The 23,539-nt window shown below is 46.7% G+C and overlaps 1 protein-coding gene across 1 annotated transcript in view; it reads left to right on the top strand.

Annotated features, from left to right (window-relative positions):
* The window catches only part of LOC102370992 (substance-P receptor), a 68,085-nt gene that overhangs the window by 32,948 nt on the left and 11,598 nt on the right, over nucleotides 1-23,539 (top strand). Inside the window, exon 2 of the mRNA XM_006035705.3 lies at nucleotides 3,480-3,674. Coding sequence (XP_006035767.1) covers nucleotides 3,480-3,674 — 195 coding nt within the window. The remainder of the gene's footprint in view (nucleotides 1-3,479; nucleotides 3,675-23,539) is intronic.

Below are 23,539 nucleotides of genomic sequence, written 5' to 3'. Positions count from 1 at the left end.
GACACTCTGGGTTAAAATCCATGGTGAACAAGGCACAGGGGACACAATGGTGGGAGTCTACTACAGACCTCCTAGCCAGGATCAAGAGCTCAACCAGGAATTTGCCAGGGAACTGGCTGAAGCTGCACGCTCCCGGTGCATGGTTGTCACGGGAAACGTCAACTACCCAGACATCTTGTGGGAAGAGCGCTCGGCCAAATCCAAACGGTCGCAAAGCTTCCTCATGTGCGTGGACAGGCTCTATCTGACTCAAGAAGTCTATGGACTTACAAGAGGCAAAGTGCTGCTCGACCTGGTACTGGCTAAAAGGGATGATTTTATCAGCAACCTAACGATCGAAGGGAAGCTGGGAGACAGCAACCATGAGCTGAACACCTTCACCATTGCCATAAAGCATGCAAGTCAGTCAGCAGTGCAGAAGTCCTCGACTTCAGGAAAGCTGACTTTGACAAGGTCAAGAGGCTTGACGGCAAGGCCCTAAGGGACTACAACCCCAAGGGGAGGGGAGTTCAGGACGAGTGGTTGCTCCTCAAGGGAGCGATCCTGAAAGCACAAGCAATGTCTATCCCATCTCAGAGGAAAGGCAGCAAAAGGGCACAGCAGCCCCCTTGGCTCTCCAAGGAACTAGCGGACCTCCTGCGTCTAAAAAGAAAGACCTATAAAGGATGGAGGACTGGATCCACCTCAAAGAAAAAGTACTCTGCACTGGTCTGGACCTGCAGGGAGCAAACCAGGAAAGCCAAGGCTGCAACTGAATTCCAACTGGCTACATATATCAAAGACAATAAAAAGTCCTTTTTTAGATATGTGGGGAGCCAGGGGAAAAGCAAGGGTAACATTGGACCCCTGCTAAACCAGATGGGACAACTGACGACCGACGCCCAGGAAAAAACCAACCTGCTTAACGGGTATTTTGCATCGGTTTTTCACCAGTCCCAAGGGATGGTCCTGCTCAATACGGTAGGGGATGGCCAGGATGAGAGAGAATTGTTACCCTTCATCAGTGTAGACCATGTGAAGTAACACCTTGAGAGGCTGGACACCTTCAAGTCAGCTGGCCCTGACGGTTTACACCCCAGGGTACTCAAGGAGCTGGCGAGCATCATAGCCCAGCCCCTAGCACAGATCTTTGAGAACTCCTGGTGCTCTGGTGAAGTGACCGCAGATTGGAAGAAGGCCAATGGGGTGCCTATCTTCAAGAAAGGGAAGAAAGTAGATCTGGGGAACTATAGGCCCATCAGCCTGACCTTCATCCTGGGGAAGATCTTGGAAAAAATTATCAAAGAGACCATTCTTGACAAGGGATAGCCAGCATGGGTTTGTTGCAGGTAGGTCTTGCCTGACCAATCTCATCTCCTTCTATGATCAGATGACATATCACCTGGACACGGGAGAAGAGATTGACGTCATATATCTTGATTTTAAAAAAGCCTTCGATCTGGTGTCCCATGATCATCCCTTGGAAAAATTGGCTAAGTGTGGCCTCGGCTGCATCACAGTCTGATGGCTGGGGAATTGGCTCCGAGATAAGACCCAGAGAGTGGTAGTCGATGGAAGTAAATCATCATGGCACTCCGTGACCAGTGGGGTCCCCCAAGGCTCTGTCCTTGGGCCTATCCTTTTCAACATCTTTATTAATGATGTGGACATTGGTGTCAGAAGCAGACTGGCCAAGTTCACCAGTGACACTAAACTTTGGGGTAAAGCGTCCACACCTGAGGACAGGATGGTAACCCAGGCTGACTTAGACAGACTCAGAAAATGGGCGGCTGAAGACCTGATGGTGTTCAACACCAAAAAATGCAAGCAAGGTACTCCACCTTGCGGAAGAAAATCCTGCAGCACGCTTATAGGCTCGGCAGTGCTACGCTTGCTAGCACCATGGCCGAAAGGGACTTGGGGGTCATGATTCACCACAAGATAAGCCACCAATGTGATGTCGCAGCTGATGAAGCAAGCAAAACTCTGGCTTGCATCCATAGATGCTTCTCAAGCAAATCCCGGGACATCATTCTCCCCTTGTACTCAGCCTTGGTGAGGCCGCAGCTGGAGTACTGTGTCCAGTTTTGGGCTCCACAATTCAAAAAGGATGTGGAGAAGCTTGAGAGAGTCCAGAGGAGAGCCACACGCATGATCAGAGGGCAGGAGAACAGGCCTTATGAAGAGAGGCTGAGAGCTATGGGACTCTTCAGCCTGGAAAAGCGCAGGCTCAGGGGGGACCTGGTGGCTGCCGATAAGTTTACATCAGGATCTGGGGGAATGCCTGTTCACCAGAGCACCCCAAAGGATGACAAGGTCAAACGTTCACAAACTCCTCCAAGACCGTTTCAGGCTGGACATAAGGAAGAAGTTCTTTCCTGTCCGAGCCCCCAAGGCCTAGAACAGACTACCTCCAGAGGTGGTGCAAGCACCTACTCTGGACTCCTTTAAGAGACATTCAGATGTTTATCTTGCTGGGACCCTTTGACCCCAGCTGACTTTCTGTCCCTGGAGCAAGGGGCTGGACTCGATGATCTTCTGAGGTCCCTTCCAGCCCTAATGTCTATGAAATCTATGAAAGGCAGCAGGGTCAGACTAGTTCACCTCCAACAAAAGCCTACAGCATGAATCCACCAAGTAAAAGCATGTGACTATTACTTACATGCTCTGAGGGACATCTCAGAAGTTCTCAGGGAGCAACAGAGATCTTGCCTTCCAAGTACAGCTGCAATTACTGTTATTTCCACTGCTCTTTCAGGGAGGGTGGATGCCACAGTGGTTTGAGCTGTGTGATGAACTTGGCCAGTAGTGCCAGTCAAGACCAAATTTTATGATATGGGTACTTGTCCACCTGGACCTGGATTAAGAGGTTATCATACAGAAGTCCCTCAACAGTGCTTGGATGTAGTGCTGGGTGCCAAGTTTGACAAATGTCACCTCTCCAATTCCACAACTAGTCTTGTTTTGTCACATTCATTCCTCACCCCAAATTCTGCACGGACCTGCTGCAGAGCACATTTCGGTCCCTAAACCAGCTAGAGCTAGAAAGGAATTTTAACTGGCTAAGCGTCAACAAAAGAGCCTTCCCAAAATGGGAAAAGCTATTAAAAGAGGGGTTTGAGAAAGACACTGGAAAAAAATCAGTCATAGCTAAACTGAGAAACTACCAAGTTGCTGCAGCCAAATCCTTAACTGTAGAAGTCAGGATGTCTACTATCACACTGCTCCATAGGGCTGTGTGTATAAGGATACAAAACATGCATATAAGCTGTGTGTTGGGGCCTACCTCAACCCCCCTGCCTGTTTCAACAGCTTAGTACTTCAGGGTTTATTATAACATACAGGAGCCTGGGCGTTCTCACTTTGCTCTCATTGAGAAGTTCTTTACTGTATTAACTGACCCACTGATTAGAAGCGCAGAACCTGGGTCTTTTCATTTCCACATGGTGTTTCTACATTTTTAAAGCCCTGACCTCTCTCTTTCTCTCTCTCTGTTGCAGGTACATGGCTATTATCCACCCACTGCAACCCAGGCTGTCGGCCACAGCCACCAAGGTGGTCATTGGCATCATTTGGTTCTTGGCTTTACTGCTGGCATTCCCGCAAGGCTACTACTCAATGACGGCAGAGCTGCCCAGCAGGGTGGTATGTTTGGTGGATTGGCCAGTGCTTGAAACCAAGGTGTACGAAAAAACGTGAGTCTTCTCTTTGACAGATGGGAAAGAACAGAAAGGATGTAAAATGGTATGACACCCCAAAGCAGAGACGTAGGTGGGGAAGAACTCAAGATACCTTACAATTGGTATCTGTTGGTATGGAATACCTCCAACTGATCCCAAGTAATACCCCCTGCCCATTCCATGCTACCCTATCCCATATACTATTTATGTTCTAGGGTAGGAGGGAAAATTCTTCCAGCTCACAAGGCATGTCACCCCTGTACCCAGAAAACAACTTCATCATCACAGTAATATTTAATATAGTAGCTCAACTTTTACCTAAGGATCTCAGACCACTTTACAAAGGGCAGGAGTCTTAGCACAAGATAAAGAAACAGGCAGAGAGAACCGAAGAGATGGCAACATGGTAGAACCAAAAAAAGAGGATCCAGGTCTCTTGAATTCCAGACTGCCTCTGATCTAATGTAATGACCTAATCCCATTAAAAAACTCAACATAACAGTGCAACTAATTACCAATTTCTCTTTTAGTGTTAGTAAGGATGTAGCTCAATGCTAAGTAAATCCCATGATGTTGCATCCATTGTTTGCACAACAGTAGATTTATTGTCTATTTTGGAGAAGGTACATCCTTTTGAGGTTAAGAGCTTCTACATAGTTTTCCCCTATCCTACCAGACAGGAGGTAGAGAAGTGGTAATTATAAAAAACAATGGGTTAGCTTTGCTGGAAGCCTTCCATTCAGTGGCTTACGCAGCTTAAACTCAAGGAGGTCAGAGTGGCTAGTCAACACATTACTGGTAACGTGTATTAATCACTGAGAACTAACCGATACAATATAATCAGTGCTTTAGCTCCAACACATCTGCAACAAGAATGACCCACTGCACTAACCTGCAATTTTAAAATGATTGTGTGGGAATTTGAATTTTCAAGTTCTACAATTTGGAATTTTCACATGAAACAAAAAGTTTGGAAATGCTGCTAAAATCAAAACATTTCTTTTTTATTCAATTTCAGCTTCTATTTTTTTTTTATAATTCATTAAATGAATTCAATGGAATCAATGAAGGCAGAACATTCATATGTTTTATTTGAATTTTTTCCCCCAAAAGTTTATTGAAATTGGAAGTTCCCACAAAACATTTTCATTTTAAGGAAGTGGAATTTGGCAACAGAAACCTTTTCCACTACACATTTTGCCCAGTTCTACCATTTAACTTCTATTTTCAGTTAGGGAAGAATAATCTACTAAGGTACAAGCAAATATAAACCAAAAAACCCAACAGTTTAAGAGCCAGCCTCTGAAGAACTTGCTCACATTGGATAGTGCTTTACCAATAAGCCACCTCATTTATTTCACCTGTATAGAGAGGGCCCTAGGTAACAAACCCCACTGCATATCATCTTGCAATGCAGGTAAAATACAAGTTAAATTGGATCTGTTATGACGGATGATCAAAATACTCCACCCAAGTCAATGTTCTGCCTGGCTGCATTCTGTTCTCCAAGGCTAGCTCTTGACGAAGATGTCATAGAGGAATGATAGAACATGATAATCAGTTTGCATTGATGCAGATGGCTTTTGCATTACTCTTATTATTTATACATGCATCTTAATATGGCTTTATTTCAGATGGCAACTTTCATACAAACTGCACTTCATACAGCAAATACAATCCAGAGGAAAATGGGAAAATTGAGACACAGCAGAAAGACTTGGACAAAACAGGGGGAATTCAGAGTTGAGCAACAAAAATGATCAAGGGACTAGACTGACGAGGGAAAGATCAGAGGATACACTGCTGAGGCCATGAGTGCAGTAGTTTGAGGACCATTTCCAGGGAACACCAAAATGAGAGAGAAACTGTTTAGAGGTGGGCTAGGGCAAAGAATCTGGGGACAACAACATTAAGCTAGGCCAAATAAATATTGGTATTAAGGTTGGCTGCTAAGAACTATTCCATAGTCATAAGGCATATTAGATTATGAAAAACCCTTCAAGGGATCAAGGGAAGCCCATACAAATTAGGCAAAGCATGTAAGACTACTATGTATACAGAGAATGGTTCTGCATGGAGGGATGGCTCCTTCCAGCTCTTATCTCACTGGGCCTATGATTATATGGTAATACTATTTCTCCTATGTGCTTGAAGCTCTTATGTCTTACACTTCAGAGACACCACCTTGGAGTACATGGACTCTTCCCAGCTGCTATTTTGGCAGTTCAGCCTTGCTGAGCAGGCCTCAGGACATGTCAAACCTAAGAAATTCATATCCATTGGATACATAAAGGAAGACAGGCCTTGTGTATAGTAAAAAGGCTCTGCTTAACCAGATAGGGATAAAACCAATAGGGATACATTACAAACTACACTGAAAATCCTGTAGCATCCTACAGAAAATAAAAGCCTCTCTGAGTGTTCTGAAACATCCTGTAGAGTTCACAGTAGTGGTATGATCCTCTGTTAAATCATATGGGGTAGTTTGCAAGCACAGAGGGAGGAGACTACTCCATATGGCAAATTCTGTAGGAATTTTCACACAGATTTTCTATTTCCAAACAATTGACTCAGCCCTAATTACTACAAATCTGTCCTTTGGCACCTGGCTTACTCACTTTTGGGCAGCTCTCTTGTGAGATCCAGCATGGCTCCTTGCTTCTCACCAAAGTCACTTGCAGGTCATCATTCATGCTCATTAAGCCCTTAATGTTAGACAGTCAGGTGTTCTTCACACACACGTGTGATACAGAAACCAGAGCAGAATTGACAGATGACTGGTCTGGTAGGAGTTCTTCCAGTTTGAATACATTTTCCTCCCACTGAGGTTTCATTTAATTATTTCTGGCATTTCAAAAGGTTCTGGATGGTCCCATTGCTTTTGACAGCACAACAGCCTTCTGTGCTTTCCACTTTGATGTCTGGGAGGCTGGCTGCGTCTGTTCCTTTTTAAAGCAGCTTGTCGTATGGCAAGTTAAATGTCATGAGTTAAAAAAGACATTAGTGATCTAAAATCCTGTGGAATGATCAATTAAGGCCTGGCCCAGGAGTCTCATTATCAAACTACATGATGCGCTGGAGCCAAAGCAAAAAGATTCTGCAAGAGCCATTTGAAGGATCCCACAGTGCAAAACAGGTAATGGCCCAGAATTCATATGAGAGATGGTTTAGTCGATTAACTGTGACAGGGGAATGGCAAAACATTAAGAGACATTCTTTATTGTTTGCATACTTGGAGAGACAGGCATGGCCTTGAGAGCTTGTCACCTAAATACACAATGGACAAGACACCTGCTTCAGGCTATGCTGCACATCAGTGACAGACTAGGAATCAGGTTGCCTGACATCCAGTCCAGCACCCTGAGCCACAGTCTTATGCAGCATTACTTACTGACTCCTTTGAGGAACTTCAAGGTTGTTAAGTTGACAGCCTGATAGAACCAAACACCTACCTATTAGGGTTACTGTTTAGATGCAAGTGCATGTACAATTTTTTACGTGCTCTAATTCATGGATTTGAAACCAAATGAGAAATCTCAGGAATTCACAATACATTTGGCTGGACTGTCTTGGATGGCTGGAAGTATGTCTTGGAGGCTGGATTGTCTTGGAGGCTGGAAGTGACTCAGATAACATAACCCTTGCTATCAGTATGACTTTTCGTGCATCCTTCCTTGTCTAAAAGCCACAAACAAGAAAAACAATAGGTGAATTTCTCTGGTCAAGGAGACAGGAAGAGAATCAAAGCTTTGGTCTTTGAGTGGCAGGCACTAGGAAACACATTCTCTTGTCATAGTTTCATAGAAAGTTAGGGTTGGAAGAGACCTCAGGAGGTCATCTAGCCCTCTGTTCAAAGCAGGGCCATCCCCAACTAGATCATCCTGTTCCAGTGTTTTACTACCCTCCTAGTGAGACAATTCTTCCAAATACCTAACCTAAACGTCTCTTGCTCCAACTCGAGACCATTGCTCCTTGTTCTGTCATCTGCCACCACTGAGAACAGTCTAGCTCTATAAAGGCTCCATGTAGGCTCAATGTATCCTAGGTATTTTATCTTCTAATCACATTTTGTTAAGTACAGTGACATTGCCACTATAATAGGAACCTGGGGAATGCTTATAAAAAATTTGAGTTGCAAGCAAGATACTAAAGAAGAGAGATTGTTTATTAAGCCTTCCATTACCTTCTGCTACAAGGGAAGTACAGTAAGATGCTAAGAACAGCTGTAACATGCTTTGGGCTCTATCTCCTGCAGCAGGGCTGCTTTGCTTAAAGCACAACCAGCTGTCAGTAGAGGCATCACTTTTGTTACTATGAATTATATTTGGTATTCCCAGAAACCCCAGTCTCAGGTCAGGACCCAGCCATGCTAGGTGCTGTACAAACACCACAAAAGGACAATCCCTACCTCAGAGGGCTTACAGTAAAAAATGTAGGACGAGGGAAAAGAGAAGGATACACAGAGATGAATGAGATGGCAAGGAAACAATGAGATGATGTAAGTCAGTATGTTATATAGTGTTATATAGTGTTATATAACTAGTACAGTATAGTGTCATGGCATTTAAGAGTCTCTATACTAATACTAGGAGCATGGGGAAGAAGCAGGAGGTACTCGCACTCCTGCTTGCAAACAAAAACTTCGACCTGGTTGGGCTAACTGAAATCTGGTGGGACCCTACCCATGATTGGGCAGTAGGCATTGAGGGATGTAAGCTGTACAAGTGGGATAGAGTAGGGGAAAAAGGTGGGGGTGTTGCTGTCTATGTTAAGGAGCAATATACATCCTCTATAATCAAGATGAGACCAGAGGAGGAGCAAATTGAGGTATTGTGGGTCAGAATACAAGGGGGCTGGGACTTGGTAGTGGAGGTCTACTACAGACTGGCACACCAGGAGGATGATCTAGACCTAAAATTTGCAAGGCAGCTCTCAGAGGCTGTATGGTCAAGAGACATGGTTGTCATGGGTGACCTAAACTACCCTGACATCTCCTGGGAGGAGCAGTCAGCCAGGTCTAACTGTTCACGTAGATTTTTAACCTGCATACAGGGCCTTCACCTAACCCAGGAGGTATACAGTCCCGCTAGGGGAAACACCTTACTGGACTTGGTGTTGGTTACAGGGGATGACCTGGTGGGGGATCTGCAGGTACAAGGTAACTTAGGGGATAGTGACCATCAATTGATTGAATTTACTATCTGGTGAAGGGTGGGAAAGATAACCAACAGGGCAGAAGTGCTAGACTGCAGAAAGGCCAACTTCAATATGCTCAGGGATTAGTTAGTGAGGCACTGATGATCAGGGGCATTGGTAAGATGGGGAGTCCAGGAAGGGTGGTCGTTCCTAAAGGGAGCGATCCTTCAGGCGCTGAAGGAGACAATCCTATGGTGCATGAAAGGGGGCAAAGGGGCCAAGAAACCCTCTTGGCTGAAAAAGGAAATCCAAAAAAGCCTAGGGGCAAAAAAAAGAGGCATACAGGCTGTGGAAGCAGGGGGTAGCTACCAAGGAGGAGTACACCTACTTGGCTCACACTTGCAGGGAGCCAGTTAGAAAGACCAAAGCTGCAATGGAACTTAGGCTGGCAACAAAAATTAAAGACAACAAAAAGTCCTTCTACAGGTATATAGGGAACAAAAAGAGGGTGCAGGGTAACATAGGACACCTACAAAGCAGACTAGGGCAACTGGTGACTGCTAAGAGGGACAAAGCTAAGCTCTTCAATGAGTTTTTTGCTTCTGTATTCCTGAATATGAACTAGGACAAATCTCCCAATTGGATTATAGATGAGCACAGGAAGGAAACCAGCCCACCAACTGTTAGCACCACCTTAGTGAAGAGACACTTGGAGGGGCTGGATGTGTTTAAGTCAGCTGGACCAGATGTTCTTCATCCAAGGGTACTGAAGGAATTGGCCAGTCATAGTGGAGCCACTGTCACGGCTGTTTGAGCACCCATGGTGCTCAGGTCAGGTCCCAGAGGACTGGGAAAGGGCTAGTGTGGTCCCTATTTTCAAGACAGGGAGGAAGGAGGATCCAGGTGACTATAGGCCAGTTACCCTCACCACTATCCTTGGGAAAACCTTTGAAAACTTTATTAAGGATCACATTTGTGGGAGTCCAGCAGGAAAAATAATGCTGAAGGGCAACCAGCACGGGTTCATAGCAGGTAGATCCTGCCTCACTAACCTTGTTTCTTTTTATGAACAGGTCTCAAAATGCTTAGATGCAGGGGATGAGGTAGATGTCATCTACCTAGATTTTAAGAAAGCCTTTGATATGGTATCTCATCCTAGTCTTATAAATAAACTGAGCAACTATGACATAGATGATTACACAGTCAAGTGGATGGCAAATTGGCTAATGGGACACACCCAGAAAGTGGTGGTGTATGGGTTGGCATTGACCTGGTCAATGTCTTCATCAGTGACTTGGATTAGGGTGTGAAGAGCACTCTGTCCAAATTGACAGATGACATCAAATTATGGGGTAAAGAAACACGTTAGTGAGCAGGGAACGAATCCATGAAGATCTGGACAGGTTGGAGAAGTGGGCAGAACAGATTAGGATGCAATTCAACAAGGACAAATACGAAGTGCTGCACCTAGGGAGAAGGAATCACCAGCACACTTGCAGGCTGGGGGATGACCCTCTCAGCAGCACTGTAACAGAAAGGGATCTCGGAGTCATAGTTGACTCCCAAGTTGAACGTGAGTCGTCAATGTGATGAAGTGATCAGTAAAGCTAACTGCACTTCACCATGCGTTAGTAAGTGCATCACAAACAGGTCCAGGGAGGTGATACTTCCCCTCTATGCAGCACTGGTGAGGCTGCAGCTGGAGTACTGCATCCAGTGTCAGGCACCACACTTCAACAGGGATGTAGATAACCTTGAGAGGGTTCAGAGGAGGGCCACTCATATGGGTAGGGGCTTGCAGGTAAGACCCTATGAGGATAGATTGAGGGACCTCTGCAAGAGAAAGCTGAGAGGTGATCTTGTGGCCATCGACAAATTTATTGGGGAGGGGAAGCAAGGGATAGGAGATGCTCTGTTTCCCAAGGCACCCCTTGGAGTAACGAGAAATAATGGCCACAAACTGACAAGAGAGCAGATTCAGGTTAGATATCAGGAAGAACTTCTTCATGGTAAGGGTTACCTGCTTGGGCCTGAGACCACAGCACATTGAGCTAGGTCAGAGCAGCCCCAGCTGGCAGGGCACCCGGGGGGGGGGCGGTCAGCCTGCTAGCCGAGGGCTGCTCCGACCCAGCTCAGTGTGCTGCGGAGGGGCTGTCTGGGGCACGAGGGTGCTTCAGTGTGGGGCTAGCCAGCAGGCAGCCCCTGCACTGAAGCACCCCCATACCCCGACCAGCCCCAGCAGCATCTACATGTGTAATGCAGCAGTGTAAATAACTTCGCTGTAGGACAGTACTTATGTCTGGCACTGCTATCCTATAGCAGAGTTAATTAGTTTACTCTATCCTAATAGCCCCACATACGTAGATGGTGACACTTTATTGCGGAGCTACTTAATCAGCTCAGCAGTCAACATCTCGTGTAGATGTGCCAAGTGTGAGAGAAAACAAATGCCATTGAGAGCCGAGGTCCTGATTTTTAATGGGATCATACAGAACCCCCAACCTAAACAAACAGCATCCCTGGCAGGGGGTGGTGGCGGGAGCTTCTCCTGCCATAGCTGGCACTAAAGTTCCTCATGGGGAATTATGGAGTTCAGTCTGTGATCGAGGACTCACTTGTTGCTGGGGAAAGGAAAACGCTAAAAGCAAAGTTCAGTGCCTTGTGACCCATCTCTGTCCTCACCTCCAGCCTGTCACATGCGTTCGGTGCCTACTTCATTGGGATGCAGCACAGAGCCAGTTCATTACTTTGTTCATGAGTACATGCCATCATCTAATTAAGCCAATCGGGTTTCAGAATTGAGCAGGTCATTAGTCCGAATCTTCAGACTTGGCTCGGAGGCAGAGCACAGATCCGATACTTGTTAACAGCCCGGGGCTGTAATCACCACATCAGTGAACAAATTATTTTTTGCATTAGCAAACACCCAGAGACAGCGGAAGTAGAACAACCTCATTTCTCCATCAACGCCTAGCCTTTGCCTTTGATAAAACGTGGGGAAAGGGAGTGGTGCATATGTCATTTACTAAATTCCCGCTGCCTGCCTTCAGAAACAGTGGTTTTAGAAACAGCATGGCTTTCCCGGCACCCTCTTTTTAACAGCACACAAACATTAACAGATTAGGGAAGCCCTTAAAAGGACCAGATGCTTAGATAAGCCCTAGCAGTATTGGTGATACACAGACAAGATGATCTTACCAGCCAGGCATAAGTTTTGCAAGCGTTTTCCCCTCCACAAGTGCACATGTGCCCACCCTGAGTTGAACTATCAGCAGAGGACAAGCAGCAATCAATACTTGGGAGGGGCTTAAACACAGACATCTAGATAAAAAAGAGAGATAGAGAAGTTTCTTTTCTATGTGGGCAGATGAACTTGCAGAGCTATTCCAAAGTAGTTTCCCATATGGCCACTCTGTCCCAGAATAATTATTCAACTTTGGAAACAGTGCTTATTCTGGAATAAAAATCACTTTCATTCTGGAACAGGTTGCCCACACAAAGGATTGTTAGACCCCGACTCCATGCAGTGCTCAACGATTAGGGAGACAACAGTCCAATTGCTCATGGATCCTGTTACCCACTAGCCAGAGCAAGCAGGGAGCAAACACCAGCACACATTGCTCCCAACAGCTTTATTCAGAATGGAGATAGCTTTGGGTGAGCTTCCTCACAGACACACAGCCCATGAAACCAGGGGAGCAGCCCTGAACAATAGTTTTTTCCATATTTATACACCTTGGTTCATACATATTAACATTCACTTCACTTGTGTCCCTCCTCGGGTTCCACCCATTTCTCCTCCCATCTCAAGCTCCTCCTCTGTTTGCTGTTACTTCATTAGCATGGAATTGCCTATGCATTTCATTCATCTACCTGCCTCTCTGCTAAGAGCGCATGTGTAAGGCCGTGAACTGAGGTACTCTCGGTCACTTGCTGGTTCTTTCTAGTTTTCTGCTGACTACAGCGGCCCCTCCAAGGTCTGGCCTCTTTCTTGTCTCTTAACGAAAGCTAGTTCGCATCCTGTTTCCTTTTGCCCAGTGATTTATTTCATCCTGCATACTATTCTCTTTGTTAAAGAAACTACTTGCCTAAGCATCTGCAAGGTTATTTTAATACATCATTTTGCCTTGTGACCAGCAGCCTTGCTGAGGCACAGATTAAAGCCTTATTCCAGCTGCAGATTCAATGCTTCTCAATAACCCGATTGATTGTCACCCTAACAGGGATCTCTTCTAGAACACACAAATCATACTGCAACAGCTGAAAATAGGTAGAAAAATTATTCTGAAATGGCCATATCCAGTAATTTCCTCCACATGGAAAAAGCCTTAATGACAAAATCAGAAGACAGGGTTGGGACTTACAGGATCTTCTCCTGCTTCAGCCACAAGCAATCATTTAGCTCCTCCTCTTCTGTAAAATGGGAACATCAGCACAGTGATCGAGTGTTTAAAGGCTTGGATGCCTTCAAAAGAAAAAGCATTCCCCAAGAACATCTATCCTAGGGAGATACAGTGGAACCAGCTCAGTGACCATGCTCAGAAATGCTAGACATAGGCAATACTGATCCCTTCCCTGAAAGAAGGCTCTACTTTCAGCAGGGCAGGTAAATTTATGTTGCCTCAAATGGAGAAGTACTAATGTACCAGAAGTATGCCTCTCCCAGACTCCCTTGAACCTCATCTCGGGAACCTGCATTCTTCACTTCTGAGCAGGAGTCAATGATGCCTTGTTTCATTTACCTGCTGCACCGCTGAATTATTAAAGTGCTGTTTTGTGGGCTAAAGTAAGAGTCCTATTCAGCCTAGAGGCTTTCTTCCCTAGCTGGAAAAGTGATCCTCAGGGTCCCAGAAGGTAGAAAAACAATAGCTAGGCAAGAGCCCAAGCAAAAATCAACCTCTGGCTCCCTACATAACTGCAAATGTGCAGCTGTCAGTGGCTCCTTGAAAACTGTTGGGCACTCTTGCAAATACAAGGATGTTTCCAACTCTGCTGTACTCATAGAATCGTGCCAGAAGAGGCAAACCTGTGCAGCTCATCTCTGCAGCTGCCTTGCCTTCTCTAATCCTGGCAGACCTGGGAAAATGCAAGCATCCATTTCTGGGGTTTACTCCATCCATTCTGCACACCACTCCTTCCAGACAGGTTTCAGTGCTCTTGCTTAACATTCATCCCAGGAGCTCTGCTAGCCTCAAGTGCTGTCTAGTGTCACATCAGCTGAAGGAAAAGACCCACCCTGGTGATCTTCAAAAAGTGTCTTGGCACCTACCTTGTTGGGATCATCTGACTCCAGCTGTCTTTCCTGTTCAAGTGCAGTGGGGGCTGGACCTGATGACCTTGTAAGGTCCCTTCCAGTCCCCAACATCTGTGAATCCAGAAAAGAGCTCTAAGCCTCTGGTGTACCATGGGCAGAGCTCTCTGGTTTGCATTCTGAAGGCCCCTCTAAACCCTGGGTATCCAGACCCAGGCTGTTAGGAACCTGAAATGCTCTGTGAATGTGTCACACTTGGTTGTCTACTCCTTGAACCAAGACCTGAGGCAGGTATTGTAGAAAATGAAAGGCGATGCAAGGGTGATAGCTCAGTCCAGGCTGCTCTGGGCTTCTCCCAGGCTTGTGTTGGTTCTCTGCAGAAGGATTTTCCCCCATCTGGGATGTTCTTGGGTTTTCTTCTTCCTCTGAGCACTGGACATTGGCCATAGCTGAATGTGGCAGACTGGCTGGAGTGTGCTAGTGTTTCTACTGGTACTGGGAAACCCTGCAGCTGCCTGAAAAGTGGGTCAGCAATAGAAACACATAGTTTCGAGCTCACTGAGCTTACAGTTTCAACAGACAAGCAGGAGAGTGGCAAAGTTATTAGACCCCCCACCCTTACAGAATTAGGGTCTGAACAAGAAGATCACTTGCAATAGGGCCTCTGAGAATCTGGTAAAGCTGGGAATTGACCCCAACTCTCCTTATCTCCAGGACAGCACCTGGCCCATGTGGGCAGGGCTCTCTATAGCCTTTTCCCTGTCCACTACATTTCCAAGGAAAAGCCCTGCTCAGTCAGTGAAACCAGGGTCCAAGGAGGTGATCCTCCCCCTCTATGCGACATTGGTCAGGCCGCATTTGGAGTACTGCGTTCAGTTCTGGGTGCCGCACTTCAGGAGGGATGTGGACAATATGGAGAGGGCTCAGAGGAGGGCCGCGCACATGGCAGGGGCAGGGCAGGCCCTATGAGGAGAGGCTATGGGACCTGAACCTGTTCAGCCTCCACAAGAGAAGGCTGAGAGGGGATCTGGTGGCTTTTTACAAACTGGCCAAGGGGGACCAGCAGGCATTGGGGGAGTCCCTGTTCTCCTGAGCACTACCAGGAGTGACTAGAAATAACGGTCACAAGCTGGCAGAGGGTAGATTCAAACTAGATACCAGGAGGCACTACTTCACTGTCAGGGCGGCTAGGATCTGGAACCAACTTCCAAGGGAGGTGGTGCTGGCTCCTACCCTGGGGGTCCTCAAAAGGAGGCTAGATATGCACCTAGTCGGGGTCGTTTGACCCCAGTGCTCTTTCCTGCCATGGCAGGGGGTCGGACTTGATGATCTGCTCAGGTCCCTTCTGACCCTACCAACTATGAAACTATGAAGTGCAGATCAGCATATGACCGTGATCTGGCAGCAGACAGGGTCTTTCCTGTGCACAATCCAGCGAACAATGGAGCAGCATCTCCTTTGCAGGAGGCAGACCTCAGAGTCTGGTCCCCTGCAGGAAATGAGCCAGATGGTTGAGAGGTTGTTTGAAGCAAATGAATTGGGCAGAGCCTGTCTTCATCTGGACCACTGAGCCAGCATGCCAAGTGCTGAATATTTCAGGCTATTTCCCTGCTGTTTCCCTGCTGACACAAGAGCAGTGACAATGTCTGCGCTGGGAAATCTCATGCTTATAACGCTGGCAATGATCTCTCTACTCTCACTGCAGCACAGCAGCAGTTCAGTTTCCCGGCCCCCTCCCACAATTCACCTAGCTGCAATGCAAAGCCCTCAAGCAGTGGTTTGCAACTAGGAACTAGGATGCTGCAAGGCCCTTTCAGGGGTGCCACAGAACCAACACTGCCGCGCTGAGACAGTACAACAGTGGTTCTCAACTGGGGCATTGCCTAATTCAAACAAGGAGGCCTGTCCCGAATCTAAAAAGGGTGAGAAGCATTGCTGTAGAGGAAGTAGGGGGTGGGGTTCTCCCTGCCCCGATGGCTGCTGTTTCTGTGCACACTTATCTACAATATTCATCAGTGCAATTCTGAGTCCTTCCTATTATTACCTCTGATATGTTTAAAAAGGGTGTGAGACCCAGCACACGAGGGCACCCTGTAAGGCTAATGACTGATATGCTGACTCAGGACGGTCCTATGCTCCAGACACTTGCAGGAAAGGTCTAAATGAATGTGACCCCCTTTGCAACTCAACACAGCACTCTGAGCAAATAACCCCTCTGGCCATTTGTACACGTTATGATCTCTGAACAGATGTCTGTAGGCTGGCATTCCCTACAAACCGGCTGCTGTGGCTGAATTACCGATATATCACCCTTTGGCAGGCACACTTTTCCACTGGGAAATCACTGGAGTTACCACAATGCTTGACAGAAATGATGCAGCAAAGACTCGCGCCTCTTCACCCCCTCCTGGTTTCTGTCATTCTACCAGTATGTGTCCCTTGTCTGTTTCCCACATGGACCTTGGCAGGATGAGGGCTCCTGTGGCTCGCAGCCCTTGTAAGGGAACACCACTGCTAATCCCAGGCACTGTTTTGCTTTGCCCAAAATAACTGTGCAGAGACAGGTGGCCGGGCTCCTGTTAAATGCCTCGTTGCCTCTTAGGGCTTCTGGGGATGACTTCAGTTTATTTAAGGCAGGCAATGCTGTCAGCGAGCTTGCTGGAAGCCCTGTAGCAGGGACAATGGGGAGCACTCAGTTCAGGCAGTCACAGGCAGGGGGGAGGTCAGTTTACAGCAGGGGCGGGCAACTATTTCGGGTGGAGGGCCGCTTGATGAGTTTTGGTGAGCTCTGGAGGGCCTCCTGGGTAGCCCCGTTCATTCAGTTGCCCCACCCCCTGGTCATCATTTTGGGACTGAAAGTCCCACCCCCTAACCACTGACCTTTGCCACCCCTTGCCCTGGAAGTACTCCTTTTGGAGAGGTGGCCTGGGAACCGAAAGTTGCACCCCATCATGTGGTCTGTGTCATAAGACCCACCCACCCAACACCAAACTGCCCCACTCGCCGTATCTGCCCTGAACAGGGAGAACGTAGGCTATGCCCTTTGCTTCTGGGTGTGCTCTGGCTGGTGGGCATGGTGCTGGGATACCATGCACAGGCTTTGTGGCACGAAGCACAGCCCTGCAGAAAGAAATGATTGAGATGCTCTCATGAGAACCTAGCAAATGATGTATGAGCCCAGACTTTGCAGGATGGACAGGGGTATCAGTTCGTCTGTGGCAGTGAGGACATGCTCAAAGACACACAGAAATATTGACAGAGCTATGGCAGCCTCTCTCCATGATCAGGCATGGAGGAGGGTCCAGAGACCTCTGGCCTCTCTCCATGATCAGGCATGGAGGAGGGGCCAGAGACCTGGGCAGCACACATGCAACTCAGCCCTGTGGGGAAAGCCCTTATAGCCTTTTGTGAAGGGATCCATTTCACCCACTGCAAATAAGCCAGCTGAAGATGCAGTCCTAAGGGAAAGGCCCCTGGACACACCACACACTAGTAACAATGGCAGGCACAGAGCCCAGGCACCCTGCAACTGAAACCAATGAAAAGTGAACCTTTGGCAGAAAGTTTCCACCAAGGCTGGAACAGGTACCACGCTGTGCAACTGGAACGCGAGAGTGGATCAGCAGGGCTGCTGCAACGACAAAACACTCTGTGCAGCCAGCTGATGAGAAGCCTGGGTGATTGCCTACTGACAGGATCTGCATTACGTATGCGCTGCCAGCCTGGCTGAATCTTTGCCTAGTTTGCTGCATATGGCGCTTCATTAAACATTAACACAGTCAAAGCACTGGGCATTTCTTGAGGGCTAAATGAACACTTGCCACCCCAGGAAAAGCCACATGCCAAGACCACTGATACTATCTTCTGAATCTGGGCTTTTGTAATAAACCCAAAGCAGAAGGATTTGTGCTTGCTCCCTTCTGTGCCTTCCAGTTAGTCCCTTTCTTGAATAAATGACAGGGACAGACTGAGTCTGCTCTCTGCTGCCATTGCCAGTAGATTCCCTGCATAGCAGGAGAGTATTTCAGCACTTCTGAGATCTATGTGGCATATGCAGTTATACACTGGTTAACTAAAATGGGGGCATTTTACCAGTTATTTTTTAGGATGACCACTTCAAACGCAATCCATAGGAATTGTAGATGCTGGTACAAATCTTTGGAACTCCACTGGCTTTGGTTCAAAAGGCCTCAATCCAATTTCCTCACAAACTCTACCCAGGTAGCCCACTGTGGTGTGCCAGTTTTTAAGGTGATCTGGCTACGTGGATGGGAGGGATGCTAAATTCAGCTTCAAATAGAAATTCAATCTGCCAACTTCAGTGGTTGCTCTATTATTTGTTTGTTAAACAGTGTCACTTGCTTTCTTGGTCATAGGAGTGTATTTTAGAGACAGAGAAATAGAGTAAAAGGACAGCAAGAGATCATCTAGTCCAGCCCCACTGCTCATGGCAGGATCAGCTCGGTCTAAAGGATGGTGGGAGCATCTTGCTAAAATAGTCGAAGCCTCAGACTGATGTGTTCAAAAGCCTCTGGTATTAGCAAGTCAAATATGACAATGAAGATGCAGAGAAATACAGCAGCCGCATCACGCAGGCTCTATTCCTTTTAACCCAACGCCATTCACTGGTATGAGTTCTGAAATGCTGGTGTGACTTTCTCTCCGTAGAAACACAAAAGGAGGAAAGTAATCTCAAATTGCGGGGGCCTGGCACCATGAACTAAGCTATTATGTTTCCATAAATATTTATACCAGCTTAATTAGTCGTTCTAATTGCACCTCTAATTACAATATGAATTAGCATCCCCTGATATTAAATGTCCTGAAGTGTAAGTGATAGATGTTTGACAACCTCATACGAACCCAGAGAACAGACTGCACTGCTGAGTTCAGGAAGCCACGGTCATCTGCACAGTGCTAATTACATTTGGTAGCTAGTAGGGCTGCATGACTTGTGGACATCACTTACTGTGTACACTTCTTTGAATTCTGAGCAAATTTAAATTGACAGCCTGCACCCTCTTTCATGCTTAGTTTCTAAGAGAAATTTAAGCCCTGGGCACAGGCCCTTGCAAGGCTAATATACCATGTAAATCCCACAGGGATTCTTGTTGTAGAGGACCTGATGTGTGCTGCAGGTCCTGTGTGCTTTCCACACCTTCAGCAGGCCATAGAGTAGGGGCTGCTGAGCTGCTCTGACACTTCCCCACTTGCTGAATATCCTCCCGCAGGACCTAGTCAAGGAGCTTAAGTGGGACTAGATGTGTTCAAATCAGCAGGTCCTGACAATCTCCACCCCAGAGTGCTGAGGGATAGGCAGAGGTCATTGTAGGACCCCTGACACAACTTTTCGAGCACTCATGGTGCTCTGGTGAGGTGCCAGAGGACTGGAAAAGGGCCAGTGTGGTCCCCAGTTTCAAAAAAAGGGAGGACCCAGGAAACTATAGGCCCGTTAGTTTTACCTCGGTCCTGGGAAAGCTCTTTGAGAAAATTATCCAGGAGCACATCTGCTAGGGACCAGCAGGGGAGAGTATGCTTAGGGACAATCAACATGGGTTTATTAGAGGCAGGTCCTGTCAGACCAACCTGGTGGCCTTCTATGACCAGGTAACAAAATCCTTGGACGCAGATGTTGCAGTGGACGTAGTCTTTCTGGACTTTAGGAAGGCCTTCAACACTGTCTCTCATCCCATTCTCATTAAAAATTAGGCAACTGTGGTGTCAATGCCTACACAGTTAGATGGGTCGCAAATTGGCTGGAGGGTGGTGGATGGGTCATTTTCGACCTAGAGGGATGTGGGCAGCGGGGTCCCCCAGGGCTCGGTCCCTGGGCCCACACTGTTCAACATCTTCATCAGCGACTTGAATAAGGGGGTGAAAAGCACCTTGTTCAAGGTCACGGATGACACTTAAGATGTGGGGAGAAGTGGGCACACTAGAAGAGAGGGACAGACTACAACTAGATCTGGACAGGTTACAGAGCTGGGCGGATGAGAATAGGATGGGTTTCGAGCACAGATGCATCACGAGCAGGTCCAGGGAGGTGATCCTCCCCCTCTATGCGACACTGGTCAGGCCGCAGTTGGAGTACTGCGTCCAGTTCTGGGCTCCCCACTTCAGGAGGGATGTGGTCAGCATGGAGAGGGTCAGGAGGAGGGCCACTCGCATGATCCGGGGGCAGCAGGGCAGGCCCTACGAGGAGAGGCTATGGGACCTGAACCTGTTCAGCCTCCACAAGAGAAGGCTGAGGGGGGATCTGGTGGCTCTTTATAAACTAGCCAAGGGGGACCAGTGGGGAATGGGAGAGTCCCTGTTCCCCCAAGCACTACAAGGAGTAACTAGGAATAACGGTCACAAGTTGTTTGAGAGTAGGTTCAGCCTAGACATCAGGAGGCACTACTTCACAGTCAGGGTGGCTAGGATCTGGAACCAACTTCCAAGAGAAGTGGTGCTCGCTCCTACCCTGGGGGTCTTCAAAAGCAGGCTAGATAGACACCTCGCCGGGGTTGTTTGACCCCAGTACTCTTTCCTGCCATGGCAGGGGGTCGGACTTGATGATCTGCTCAGGTCCCTTCTGACCCTATGAACTGTGAAACTATGAAACTCCCAGGCAGACCTGCCGGCAGTACTGCTCCCAGGTACTGCACATTTTACAGAATGGTGAATGTCTAATTTGCAACCAGGAGCATTTGCACCAGAAACTTGATCCCCGTGAAACACGCTCAGCAGAACCCATTGGACCTGTGTGTCCAGGCGGAACTGTGCTACGCTGCTTGAAACCAAGATTTATACTAACAGAAAAGAAACGGATAATTTTTCCAGTTTGGTTTTGAACTCTGTTTTCAGTTGTGTTCAAGACTTGGGCACAAGATCAGGTCACTGTTTGGCTTCACTCCATTGGGGTTACCCACCGCAGCTGGAAGCTCTTTGCTACTAGTTCCCTTCCCCCCCACAACACAAGAGCATCTCCCCTTTGACTCAGACATGCTAGGCACATGGTGGCCAGTGAACTATGCTACAGCCCCTAATGGAGTCAAATGAGTGTCTCAGGACACTGCAGCCTATATAAATACATCTGTTTTGTCTTGCTCTTAGTGTTGCTTCATTTAGTTTGACAGTTTGGTTATTATGTGCAAAGGCAAGTGAAGAGTACTGCACTGGTGATTACATGGTCAGCAATTAGCTGGCAGGCTGGGGTGGCACAGGCACTAAGGCTTGTGGTTACCAGCCCAGAGATCACAAGTTGGAAGCCATAGCAAATGCACTGACAGTGCGGCCCTGTCAGATTCCAGCAAATCTGCAAATTCTGTTAAATACCTTGTCACAAGGACATGAAGAAGGAAGGAAGGAAGCTGGTGTTCTGATAATGCTATCAGGATTCTGTTTACTGAGCCTTTTGGCACCGATCAAAGGGGAAAAAACAGAGAATAGGTTGTTTTCTGCTTTGAAATTAACTGTGAGTGGTTCTGTCAGCAGCATATATCCTGTCAGCCTCTTCTGCATTGTTCAATATGATCACTCTCTCATGAACACACTTCCTCACCCAATACTGACGACATTGTGATCATTTGTCCCATTCCTCTTTCACCACCTAATGATGCTAAGAGGCATCTGCAGTGAGCTAACGAGTGACTGTAGAGCCATAGCATGGTCATTTTTCTTTTTGGGGTACAGGGAAAAAAAACTGAATTGAGAGGTCTGGCTTACTAGGCGACTTCCATCTACCTAGCATCAAACCCGATGGAGAAAAAGCATAAGGAGCACACAGGCACAAAGAGGGATAAGGCCAGGCACAATTGTTTTGCTCTCACGCATGCTCCCACACATGATGCTCTTCAAATCAGATATTAGTTCATGTGACAAAAAGGAAGTTTCTCCTTCAAGTCTATATGCTCCCAGAATTTCACTGGCAGTGCTAGCTGCACTACAGCGCTGTGCTCAAGGCATCATGCTGCCCTTGGATAAGCCAGCCAGGGTAGGACTAGATCTCATGCTCGCTGCAATGGGAGTTTGCAGGAAGAATGGAACAGCACTCAAGTGTAAGGAAAGCAGAGCCAAAAACCCATTGGGAATCAAGGAAAGGTCAGGTTCCCAATCACTCTGGGTCTGCCTAATGCTGACTAACCTTTTTCGTCACCCAGACCCAAACTGCTTCTTCCCAATACGTGCATCCTGAAGCATTCCCCAACCCCAGTGCCATCATTTGCTACCCCAGTCCACAATCCAGTCCCATCATCTGGTAGGGAAACAGTAATCTTATTCTCTCCTTTACTGCCTCACCTTATAACAAGGAGGTAGAGTCAATACAGCTCCAAAGGTGCATAAAACAAGTCTTCAGTGGACACAATTAAAAGCATCAAACCTGCTGGGTCTTCCATGCCTTCTAAGGATTTTGGAATTTTGTTCAAAATTTTCAGACAAAATTTTCAAAGGGCAGAAATTGAAAAAAAATATTTTGACTTTGTCGTTTAAAAAAAAAAGTCAAAAAATTGTAGTGAGATTTTGTTTCAGCTTTGCTATTTCATTTCACTTTGTTTCAGTGTTTTCTTTTATTGACATATTGGCTTTAATATGCTTTTCCTATTTAATGTTTTAGCTAGCATGTTTTTTAATATTGTAATGCAGCATAAAAGTCTTAAGTTCATGACAGCAGAATTTGACCTGACCTCTGGCCAGTTCCCTTTTATTACATGGATTTAGACATGCAGGTGCTCTTTATTAGTGCTCTGATACTTCAGCAACTAGTATTTTAAGAATACAGAGTCATACATTAAAAATAGATATGCCTGTGTGAGTTTGCTACCTCATTCACTCTTCAGTTTAGGGAACAAAGAAAATTTATTGCAATATCAGTCACTGCAATAAATGCTTAGGGACATTTATTTCTTGGTTCTAGTCACCAACCTGGATTTCAAGATACTAAATACTATATGCAAGGGTTCAGTATCTTCTGAGGCCAGTAACTCCTAATACTATTATCACTATCAATCCTCCTCCAAGGTATTTCATTTAACAGGAAGCTTTAATGATTACTGGGTAGAGTGGAGACTTGGCATGCAGCGACCCCAGACAAGCACAGATCGTGCTTTCTTGCCCATTTTTGGATGTGCAATTAAGACCCAGTGTTGAGTCATAAATCTCCCACTGTGCTGGGGTGACTAGATGCTTCACTGAATAACATGGTCCATCTCTTCACCAGTTAGCTGTTGGCAAAGAAGCAGATTTTTTTTTGCCCAGATCATTATACGTTTAATTACTTATTTTTTCTGGAATCCCAAATTCATGATGCATCTGAGCAAACATTACACCCTGAGCCATTAGAAACAACATTCATGAGACTGTCTTCAGCTGAAATACTGGAACTGAGAACTTGCATTTCATTACCCATTCTAGTTGCCATTACCTGGTTGCAGCAATCTTAGATGTGGGACCATATCACCCAACCACCCACAACCCGGCCAGCTTTTCCAGCTGAAGAATAGACAAGCCACCC

The sequence above is a fragment of the Alligator sinensis genome, unplaced genomic scaffold (genome assembly GCF_000455745.1).
Source record: "Alligator sinensis unplaced genomic scaffold, ASM45574v1 scaffold804_1, whole genome shotgun sequence".
Taxonomy (NCBI): Eukaryota; Metazoa; Chordata; order Crocodylia; family Alligatoridae; genus Alligator; species Alligator sinensis.
This window is presented reverse-complemented; position numbering and strand designations above follow the sequence as displayed.